The 12,157-nt window shown below is 34.5% G+C and overlaps 1 protein-coding gene across 1 annotated transcript in view; it reads right to left on the minus strand.

Annotated features, from left to right (window-relative positions):
• The window catches only part of ROBO2 (roundabout guidance receptor 2), a 600,911-nt gene that overhangs the window by 74,630 nt on the left and 514,124 nt on the right, over window positions 1–12,157 (minus strand). Inside the window, exons 18-20 of the mRNA XM_063077978.1 lie at window positions 11,319–11,501; window positions 5,381–5,423; window positions 3,807–3,934 (exon numbers count right to left, since the gene is read on the minus strand). Coding sequence (XP_062934048.1) covers window positions 3,807–3,934; window positions 5,381–5,423; window positions 11,319–11,501 — 354 coding nt within the window. The remainder of the gene's footprint in view (window positions 1–3,806; window positions 3,935–5,380; window positions 5,424–11,318; window positions 11,502–12,157) is intronic.

The raw sequence follows: 12,157 nt of genomic DNA on the forward strand, positions 1-12,157 counted from the left end.
CTCAAAAACAAATAAAATTTAATAATATATCAAAATTTGTGGAAATAGATCCTCATTCTGGGTAAGTTTTCAGATTTCTCTTTCTGCCGCCTCTACCATGTCTTTTACTGATGAATATCAAATGAATGAAAACGTTTTTCCAACATGGGTCCCAGCCTCATACATCTTAAACTTGAGGTTCTCCAAAGTTTGAGATTTAGATTTGTTAAACCACTTCAAATGCAAGCTTTTGAAATATCTGTGTGCTCCAATGACAAAAAATGGAAAAAAAGTAGTCCAAGAATCTAATCCTATAGAATATTACTCTAAAATAACTAAAGCTATGACTCTGGAAATAGAATCTCTCTCCCTGCTAGATGGAATTATAGTCAGCCTTCAAGTCTAAGTGCTTCTATATTGATTTTTGAGCTGCATATTTTCTTCAAATATTATTAAATCACCCCACATTTTCAAAAATAAATTGAATTACATTTCAACAGTGAAATATGGAAAGATTATACATGAATATCTGGATGTGGAGGAGAATCCTCTAACTGCAGATGGTTTGGAACACTGGGCCCACCTTCCTCCCAACAGGCTGGACCTAAATAGGTGCTGCCACCTTTACACAGGACTTTCCATTTTTCATTTCTCAGTCCCCATTTTCCAGTCCCCACCTACCCACCCTTAATGCTTTAGGCTGTCTGAACTTGCACTTGTTAACATTTGTGTTTGAAACCTATGAATTACAGAAATACTTCCTCCAGTCAGAATTAGTGATGCATTCTGCACTAACCTGACTACTAGTATCACTACTATCATATCATATATCACTAATCTGACTGCTAAGATGACTACTATCATAGTCAAGACAGTATAATTTTTCAGCACCTTGGTTATACTTGTATTCATGCATTTATTTCTTTTTGCCTGATATAATTATTTATATGAATAATATGAATCCCTATTTTCTTCACTGTATCATAAGTTACTTGAGGACAGGAGCATAAGGGATTTACGTCTACATTTCCAAAATTCTTTACACAGTGTTCTGAAGAGAGTAAGCACTTGCTGATTGAATGGTTAATTAAACTCTTTATGGTTTGCATTGACAAAATGCAGACTTATGTGATAATTAGTAACTTTATTATTCAAAATACAATTTTCATGACATTGAAACATGTGTTGGTATTCCATTCTTAAATGGAAAATGCTAGTATCCATGAGTATTATTCTCAGTGAATATGGTTTTACAAACATGTGAATCCACCTTTAAAATACAGAGCCGTGTAGATAAAACAACCTAGTTTTTAAAACCAGACCTGCATTCTACATCTAGATGTCAAATTATTCATCTTGATAAAAGTTAGTTTTTTCTTTTTACCTTTAAAATGGAAATATAATTATCTATGTTACACATTATTATGCAAAAAAGGAGTTAAAATGTATTAAAAAATCCTAACAGTATTTCTGACATATACTAAATGCTTAAAATGCCTTTCACACTGAAGAGGGATACAGTAAACTTTGCAAAAATTTTGTCTTGGCCTTGATGTTCATTTGGGAGATATTTTACACCACAAAAATGAGGTGGAAATGGAAGAAAAACCTCACAAATCTACAAATGTACCCTTTGGTCAAGTTGGACCAAGACATTTTAAATGTTAATATACTCACTAGGAACCAGAAAAAACATTTTCTCCCTCTTTAGGCATTTATTTCTTGATAAAGACAGAAAGTTTTGCTATTCCAATGCAAATACCAGTAAAAGAAAGAGGCAGCTATCCCTTGAATGATAACAGCTTTGGGAACAGAATTCCTTTTGACAAAATCAGTCTGTTTTTAAGTAGGGAGGGACTCTCTGCTTTCCTGGTGAGGAGATGCTGAGGTACAGAAACTACTCATAAAGTCATAGCCTACAGGTGCTCAGAGTCTGGTAACCTGGGGGAGACAGCCACTATCAGAGCCTCTGGACAAGTGACAATCCAAAATCCAGTCTGCTGGATTACAGAGTCATGCAAATTACTTCCCATTCTCTCGTTTACTCCACCGATGCTACTGGGCACTGATTGCATGCCAAGCTCTATGCTAAACCTTCTATACAAGGGTACTTCAGAAAGTTTGTGGAAACATGGAATTAAAAGATAACACAAATCTTTCCATGAACTTTTTGAAATATCCTCATATAGTCATCCATTTAAGCTTCATTACACACCTATGATTTAGGAATGGTTATTTCCTGTATTTTATTTGGACAAGGGGAGGGAATTCTTCTTATAGTTGGTATTGACAGAATGCAGGTTTATGCAATAATGAGCAAATGTATTATTTGAAATAATATTTTAATTTCATTCAATTGTATTGGTAATCCATTCTTAAAGGGAACATGCCAGTATCCATGATTATCCTTCTATGTAAAGATGGTTGTATACTGAAACACGTGAAATCCACCCACCAAGGCTTATAAAGAACTCAGAATAGTTTAGCAAAGCCCGGGGTCTCCTGCATTAATTCTACCTAGAAGTGTAGAAATGTTCCAGAGGATTTGTCCACATTTGCTTGGATTATAGCACTCTCCAATTTAAGCACCTCAATTTTCTATTCTAACTTCATTCTCCACCCAGCAGCAGGCTGTACAACTTAAAACAGTACTTGGATCCTAACATTTTCCTCTTAAAATTCCATCAATAGCTTCTGTTTACCCTCTGGACAAATTTTAAACTTTATGTGGCTTAGAATGTCCTCTGTTATCTGTTCCTCTGTATTTCTTACCTTCTGGGGCCTTGCTTTTTATATTCAACTCATTAGAAAATTCATTCATTCTCAAATAAGTCAATGGCTCTCTTGTTTCCGGACCTTAAGATATGTTATTTTCTTTTCCACACACTTTTTTTCATACTTTTGACTAATTCCTACCCCTCCTTCAAATATCAGCTTAAGTAACACTCCTTTCATAGGGCTTCCTCACTGTCAATGGGCATGTGGGGTACAGGCAAGGAAGTTCAAGTCCATTTACTATCTGCACAACTTTCTGCTAATGGAAAACTCACATACACCTACCAAGCCAAACACTGGGATCAGAGACTTCTCTACTCTTCCCCTCTCTCTCTTTCAGTTTTCTCCCATTGATCGGATAAAAAGGTGGTTCCAGGGGAGGTGGTGGTTATTTAGAGTAGGCCCACTTTCATCTCTTTATAAAAACATATGGAGAGGACTCCAGCACTAAATTTTGAAGCCATGAGCATTTCAGCTATTTAGCACTTTTTTGTGCTTCATTAGGGATAACAGTTACCAATAGTGAAACTACAGAAAATTTCTCTCTCAACATGTTGTCATATCGACTTAACTGTCTACCCCTTACATAGCACATGAGGGTAAGAACCATATCTTTTAATATCATTATTATGTTCTTACTGTCTGCCATAGTGCCAGGCACACAGGAGATGATCAATAAATATATGTTAAGTGAGATTTAGAGAAATGAAACATCAAGTCCAAAATCATAAGCTGTGTTTAGCAGCATAGTTTCTCATTTTAGTAATCTTACACTAATATTCTTGAAAACAGATGTATTATGGATATTTATCTTCTTGGTTAGTAATAATTTCTTAAAAAGCTTGATTTTGCCCAAGGTAATATAGATATAATAGTTTTATTTAAAAATATTTAGCAAATGTACAGCACTAATGTGCTTAATTAATTTTAATTATGGGGGAAAATACTCTCTGATTTGCCCTTTTAGAAAATCTAATAAAGCCAAAAAAAAAAAAAAAAAAGGAAAGAAAAAAGAAATAACAAATAATATTATTTTGAAAAACACAACTTACCTCCACGCCCAAAATTCCCAATTTCATTTGGGCCACTATTGCTATTGTTTACTGGCAAGCTCGTGGCTGGCCATGAATCAGCAAGCCATGGGTAATTGGGATCACCAGCATTTAGAAGACCTGGACGGCTGAAACAGAAATTAGAAGGAAATCAACCTATGCAGCTCAACGTGAGATTTTGACACCTGTGTCATGCACTAAAAAGGGTTAAGGAATTTAAGAAGATTTTAATTGACTTCAAATTAAAATACGTAGGCTCCCAAAGATTAAGAAACTTCTTCAGTTCATTAAAGCTATATTAGATCAACCCTGTCAGTGGAAGCAGAGTCCTTGCCTGGGATTCCGCTTACATCCACATGAATTCAGTTGTCTGCCCTGAAACTAGTGGAAATTGGTAATAGTGGGATCCTGAAACAAGATTTGATGATAAATTGGCATCTCAAGGGAACAATTGCTCAGAGTGACTGCTCAGAATCAGCCATTTCCAGGACTTTGGGCTATTCCTTCCTCAATTCCTGCAGTCCCCATATGTATCTGTCCCCTCTAGGCTGTAACCCTTGTTATCAGTCCTCATGCTTCATTTAGACGCAAGGAACTCGAAGGAAATTAATGCACAGTATTTATACTGTTCCATCAATAGCACATTTTCAAGTTCTCTAAATTGCAAGATATCATGGGTGTATTAAGGTTTTTTTTTTTCAAAGTAATAAAAGATCCGCTATGATCTGATTGAGCTTGTGAGTATAGTCTAGGAGGAAAACTTCCTTCACATCATATTTAATAAAGAACTCCCTCCTTTAATATAAAAGATGGGATTGTGATTCCCTTCCAAATTATTAGCATATTTACAAAGAAATAGAACATCCATAATCATTGTACTTTTTTTGATAGACCCCTTCTGGTACAATCCCTAAGAGAAACATGTGTTTCTATGGAAACTGCAGTAAGAAGATCCAACTGCTTTTTTGCTACATCCACTAGCTCTCATTAGACTTAATCTCTTTTTGCTAAAATATTGATTAAAATGGGAGATTGGAAGTTATTACCAGGGCCTAATTACAATCTCCATATTGGCAAAGGGAAAATAGATGAGGATATATGGGTTTGTTATCAGCTTTTATCAATTTCAATTGAGTATCCAAAGTTATGGAATCCAGTCCTATCAATCTACAGCCTATTCATCATCCATGAATCATTTACTTTGTGATCGATTATATGTAATTGTTCACTCACAGCAATTTAGTGAGAGCCAATAAGGAGTCTTAAACAACAGCAACTTCATTTGCTAATGTCTAATTAATGCAATAAACATCCTGCTAACAAATGAACACATTCCTTGTGATATTTACTACTAATTTCTTCAGGGGCATCTGGGAGATATGAAACATCTGGACTTGATTCCTCTAAAGTGCACAACAGACAGATCATTAAACCTTGTGGTAAGCCATTTAATTCCTCCTAGAATTCTCAGACTTATAAGTGATTGTTTATTACAATAATAGCCTCTTACTATAGAGCTTCATTTCCCCAGTCCTGATTAAAAATAATAATAAAAAATAATCTCCTTAGCATACCTTCCATTGCTCATTAGTCCTCCATCCCCTCTTTGAAATGTAACTGTAAAAAAAAAAGAAAAGAAAGACATACACACACAAGTAGTCGATATTAATTACGATTAATAACAACTACATATTGGCCCTTAGTTTACAGCTGACGCCTCTGGGAATTTTAACAAAATATAATTAACATAATTGTACAGAGAGTAACAAGCAATAGTTTGGCCCAGGACAAAGCCATCATTTGCTCCAACCTTAATAGGGTATTTTAAGATTCTTGAAGCCAAATGTATAGTTAAGTTAAAGTGGCAATTTGTATTAAGATTCAAACACTGTTACAATTGGTATATATAGTGGTATTGGAAGATCAGCACAGCATTAATGTGGAATTATCAAATAAAGAATTTTAATCTTAATACAAAGATGCCATAATCAAAAGGCATAAGGCAAAACATACATAAAAGAAACTGAAACACAATAGTTCAAATAAGTAATATCCTTCCAATGAAAAAAGAGAAATAGATCCTCATTGACTACATATTTCTCACCATCACAGATCTTTTTAGGGACCCTTACAAGCACTATGATTTGAACAGTTACAATTACAATAGACATGCACTATAATTAATAAAAAATAGAGTGCTCATGACAATGAAATATTTAGATAAATAATACTAAATATACTTCAGCCGTATGTGTAATGATCGCAATGCTTAAGTCCTCTATGTGTACTTATTAGCAACACCAACAAGCATCCAGTACAGCCAAAACCAGTGAGCTCACTTTCTCCAGTCAATAGTTTCCATTTTACAAAGCCAACAATGTGAAAGTAGATTTCTAGGACTGGTCAAAGAACATAAATATCAGGTCAGGTTTTCCATCCCTTTTCCAAAAGCTTTGCAGCCAAATGCATTTGGATTTCAAGATGATTCAGAACTGAAAAAGGTAGCATACTTTGCATACTACAAGGACGGTCTGAGGCAGCAACCTGTACCTAAATTTATTTAATATTTGTGCAGTGAAATGTGAATATCCATGATTAATGGGATAAATTAAGTCTATAAATAGCTTCACATTAGTTCGGATCAACTTTTGTCATAAACTTACATAATTAGAAAGCTATGGAAAAGAAATTTAATGTTTAGAAGTGCATGGATTGCAAAATTGCAATAAACTTGTAATTCTGACCAAAATTAATAAGCCAATCACTGCGGATGAAGAGAAAAAAAAATACTCTTTTTACACCTGTAAACTCAACATAACCTATCTTTGAAAGACATTGATTATATTTACTATGATCTCTTTACTTGGTGAGTAAAGGTGAAAATAAATAAAATTTTTATGAATTGGTTCATAGTTTAAGTAACCTGAGGATATACTGTCATTTAAAATATACACATAGTAATTACATTTTAATTTGAATAACTCATTATAATTCATCTGTTCCTCAAGTTTGGGCTATAAAATATAATCATTCTTAACATTTTGTATATTTCCAAAAGCAATTCCCCAGTACCTTCTTTAAGGTCATCTAATGGCATTATTTCTCATGACATCATAATCAGGCAATATGATCACAATGACAAGGGTCCAAAAAGATTTCATGAGACAGTGAAATATATCAGGGCTTTCAGAAACATCTTTTTGGTACCCAAAATATAACTGTCTTATCAGTTTTGAAGGTAGTATCACAAATGCGTTGTAAAACAATCCTGATATAACCTTTGCATCTGTCCAGGACTGGCTACAGACAGCTCCTCAGAGAAGAGGAAAGAATACCGATTGCTACAGGCTCACTTAAGTGCTGGGAATCAGGAATCAGCAAGCATCTGTACACCTCATGCCCCTTTATGAACTGCTTTTAACAAAAGAGAACTGATCTGAAACAATTAATGCAAACATTGAGCACTGAAGGTATTAAAGTCCTGATTAGAATACACATGTACACATACACATACACACACTGTGAAAACAGTACAGCTAATTAGCTTTCAATCTGATGGGATTTTTTAGTTAGATGATTTTTAATGGTCTATCAAGTGATTGTTTCACGCTATTGAAAGAGAGTTCGGACAATGCTGTGAATATCACTGTGAATATGCAAATAAGAAGGCATTGATGGGGCACACCTCAAAATGTGCTAGTTCAGGAGATATGTGAGAACCTAAGTAGTTCTCCTTAATTTAGATGCTCTTTTCTCCCATCCAACCTTTCTGTTACTGCCAGAGCAATAAAGAATTTTAGAGAAAAGGAGGACAACTGAAAGAGAAGCACAAAAATTGAGTTGTCCTTAACTTTTACACACTAATCAACGGCAAATTCTTCATAAAATGTAAAATTCAAAGTATTATGATGTAACACTCAAAACCTTATTAAAAAAGATATCATTCATTAAGGTTAATTTGCAGATGTGTTTGGGTGTTGACCTTATGGTATGAGCCATATTTGCTAGCTGAGAATTAAATGCTGTGAGCAAAAGAATTTAAATTTCGAAGCATTTCATATTCAGCATTCGTTCAGGATGTACCCATTTCTAATACGTGTTCCAGTCATCATTTAAATATGTTTCAAATGTTTCTAGAGTGTTAATAGGTTGTCAAAATAGTCTATAAAGACATTTATTTCTGTATCTCTGCATACCAACTATACAGAGGCAAAAATTCACAGTGAATTACGTACATACTAACTTAAAATGGCCCACATATGATTTGTATGCACAAGAATCTTCCATTTTCTTTATTTCTGTCAGGGAAAAAAAAAAGGCACCTTATCATAATAGGGTTGTTTACTTGAGTTTTTAAAGCAAGGAAAAAAAGGGAACACTTTTTCAAGTTCCTTTTTTCTCCATACTCTGAAACTTTTAGCTTTGTTCTTTTGTGAAAAGTAGACCAAAAGTAAGTTCTATTAGACCATGGGCTTAAAAGTAGACTACAAATAAGGATGAACAATTAGAACTCCTGAAATAGAAATCATATCTGATGTTTTGATCAGAATATTTTTTAATGCAGAGAGAAGAACATAAATATGAATGCCACAGCAAATTGAAAGCTATTTTGAAGTAGTTCTCATTTCAAAGAAATGTTTGCCTTGAAGCTGAAAGAAAAGGAGGAAAGGTAGGTGGTTGGAAAACATTGTTCTTGTCACAATTTTGATAATAATTACTACAGTATAGTAACGTTGTGCTTATCAGAGATAAATTTGAAATAACTGTGAAACTTAATCAGGAGGTTCTGTTAGCATCTAAGATTAAGAACTTTCAGGGAGTAGCTTAAAAAAACTGAAGAGCACTAAGGTTTCCAAAAAGTTCTGCAGACACCACAATCTAAAATATTTAGAACTGCATAAAATATCCTGGATTTGTTGCAATTTTTATAGAGCATATGAGGTAAAGAGATTTTTGCAAGGTTATATCATACACAAAACACCTCTAATATTGCCTGACAGGGTTAATCCTAATCTCATGCCTGCTAGAACTGGGGGCGAGGACAAGGAAAACACAACTCTGTGGTAAATGGACATTTTGAGGTAAGGAAGCTTTCAGAGTCCCTATCTCTGGTAGGTCACATTTTCCTACTCCACATGGAAACTTTAATGTGCAGACAAGCCTCATTTTCTATCCTGATAAGATATTTCTCAAATATGGATGTAGATTAATCCCCTCTTAATAAGCATTAACTCAGCCCAGATAATTGGAGTATAAAAATGCCATCAAATCTTTTAGCTGTCTTCAGACAGTTTTGTCAAATAACTTATATTTCACTAACGATTTAAAAACCTATATGCAAAGTGTTTAGCGTTTCATAATTTTCTCGCTCATATTAAATTGTTTATATTTACAGAGTTTCATAAAATCTGTTATCCTCAGAGTCAGCCATCAATCCATTAAGTATAAATGTTTTGAAAGGCTTCCCTTTGTCTTGGCCTTATTTCAAAATATTTGAAGGGCACAGCAGCCTCTGAGTTAGCAGTTCTTCTACAAGCAGATGGATATCAATCACAATGAGAAAAGATAATAGGAAATGTACTATTCTGTCAAGCTCAAAGACCAACAGATATTTTCAAATTAAGTGCATAGGTTCTGCAAAGAACTGCTGTTAAAAAAAGAAGAAAAGTCAGTCTGATGTCATTTTATTAAAAGTGCAAACCTACTAACTATAAGAGCTCTTTTACTTATAAGTAGTGAGTGCATGAAGAAGTAGGAAGGATAAAAATGTAACATTCCAAATGCGGCTGTATTAAAACTTTGCACTAAAGTGACTAGCATAGTCCATCTTTTATTATCACCAAAGTCAATTGAAGGGATAAACACAAAACAGTCCCTGAATTAAATTAGCTCTTCCCTATGTTTTGTATGATTTGTACAAGTGTGTCACAGAGACAAAATATAACATGGTGATTGATCCAACAGATGGGTTGATGGACAACACCTTCAGCAATGAAGGTAGAGGAATGGGCTGCAAAACAAGAAGGTTCATTAAAGTATCATTAATGCTCAAAACTGACACTCAGCAGTTACTGCCGAGTGCCCCTTTTGAGGAAGAATCCCTCATTGGTGAACTGACACAGCACTTAGATGACAAAGTTTAAGGAAGCAGGCAGGCAGCAACCAAAGAGAAATGAGAATGGCAGAATGATGGCATGTCACCAAGTCTAGAAGCTCCTTGTCAATACAGACGTTACACTACTTTGTCTAGTCCTGGAAATTGATTCTACCCAGGAACTTACACACTTCATCTTCATTAAATTATATGCATGAGACACAATGTTATAATCAAAGGATCATATTTAAATGCTGTTAAATAACTAGCAGGACAACCAAGCTGGTGCTTAACACTTTTACTAGCTAGACATTCTCAGCAGCTTGGAAGCTTCCAAGTTACAGCAGCTTAGACGTTTAATAAGCAGTGACGCCTCTGTCAAAATGAGTTGTTAAGATGTTTATGCTTCTTACTGAAGTTAATATTAGAAATAGGGGATTAAATATACTGTTTCAGAAACGTCTAAAATGTTTGTAGGATGCTGTTAAAATTGTTCCCTTGTAAAGTCAAGGAAGTGTGAAATATATTTAAAATGAATAGCACTTAAAATTGTATTGAGCATGGCTTCAGTTTTGGGTTCATTCTCTCAATCACTGACTTTATAATTTTATCTCTTTTCTCCCTCCCCCCCCACCCCCACCTGCCTCTGTCTCTACCTCTATCTCTCTAGCTGTAGCTCTAGCTCTCCCTCTTCCCTGGAGAAATTTTGAAGGCCAGAATTGCTGACATTTTTGAAACTCTGTCTTGAATTCTAAGAAGAAAATATTTTTTGTGAATATGTGGACCATTTAAGGGTCTTCTTTTTCTGCTTCTGCTTCTTCTACTTCTCCTTTGGCTTCCTTCTCCTCTTTCTTTCTTCTGGAATACTGCTTGTTCACATTGAACTAGACACCCTATTTAAGTGAATAGTAAATCACTTAATTCATGCCTCCTCGGTCTTATTAATTCTGATGAGATTTTTGTTTGTATCCTCCGTCTGGGGCATTTGTTATTGTAATCTGCATCCTGAAATACTAAAAGCTTTATTTCAAATCTTTCCTTTTTTCCTGACAATTTTAGTAATGCTCTTACCTAAATCCACATCTCAAACAATGGCTTCATAGCATGCAAAGTCTGTGTGTGTGTGTGTGTGTGTGTGTGTGTTTGTGTGGTTTTGAAGAACTAGTTGAGAAAAATGGGTAAGCATTTTATCAGTGTACACTCTTGTTATGCTTCACTGGAGATACAAGGAAAAGAATTGCTTTAAAGTGATATGGTCAAGAGCATTGCATTAAGCATGTTGTTTATAATCGTATTTTACAGAGCAGGTTTTTAAAACAAGCCAAAATCACTCATTTGTTATTCCATTCCATGTCTTCTTTTCATTAAATTACATTCCTGAAGATAAGAGGTTGTCTTAGCTGGAAATAGTCTCTTACCAGCATAATTACTGAGTCCCTTTCTCTTCTTTCTTCGCCAATACAACCAGATGCTAAAACCCATCAAAATTACCCAGCAGGCACCACCAATGCCAGCTATAAAGGCTGGTTGCTTCACAACATCAGTGATTTGCTCAGTTATGCTGTTATTGTTTTCAGTAATGACAACTTCATTACGGCCCCCTATGGAAGAAACAATAGTTTTAGTAAATATTAAGACAAAAATAAACACAGGAATACAACATGGTTCACCAAAGGCACAGAAAATTCCTCTGAAAGCAGATATTTGTTTTGTCCTGAACCCTTCACAATTACTGACAAACATGTTTTGTAAGTTTCAAAAGAAGAATCAAATCATGAGTTTGAAAATGTGATTAAGAACATTGCTCTGTTGTGTTTCGGTTTGCTATGGACAAATTCAGAACCATTTCTTGATTAATTGCCTAATAAATAAGTACTAAAACAAGCACTGGGAATTGAAATAACAGCAACATTTCTTGAGTTATATAATGTATTTTTAAATATGGTTCTCATAAATTAAAAAAATAAAAAGGCAACTACACAACATTCAGCACAGATATCTGCAAATGGTCTGTCTGCTACCGCACTGTCCATATTCAAATGTTCATGATTCACAAGAAAATCTAACTTAATATTGCCTTGATTATCCCACCGAAGAACTTATTCAGATCAAATATCCTTTAATTTTCTGGAAAGTATTAAAACTACCTCATAAAACAATGACAATGATATAAACATCCTTTCACAGAGATCCTCATGCATAACTAAAATGTCATAAGAAGATAAAACTCATGTATTCCTTTAAAAGTATTTGAAAC

This window comes from Cynocephalus volans, chromosome 1, assembly GCF_027409185.1.
Source record: "Cynocephalus volans isolate mCynVol1 chromosome 1, mCynVol1.pri, whole genome shotgun sequence".
NCBI classification, from domain to species: domain Eukaryota; kingdom Metazoa; phylum Chordata; class Mammalia; order Dermoptera; family Cynocephalidae; genus Cynocephalus; species Cynocephalus volans.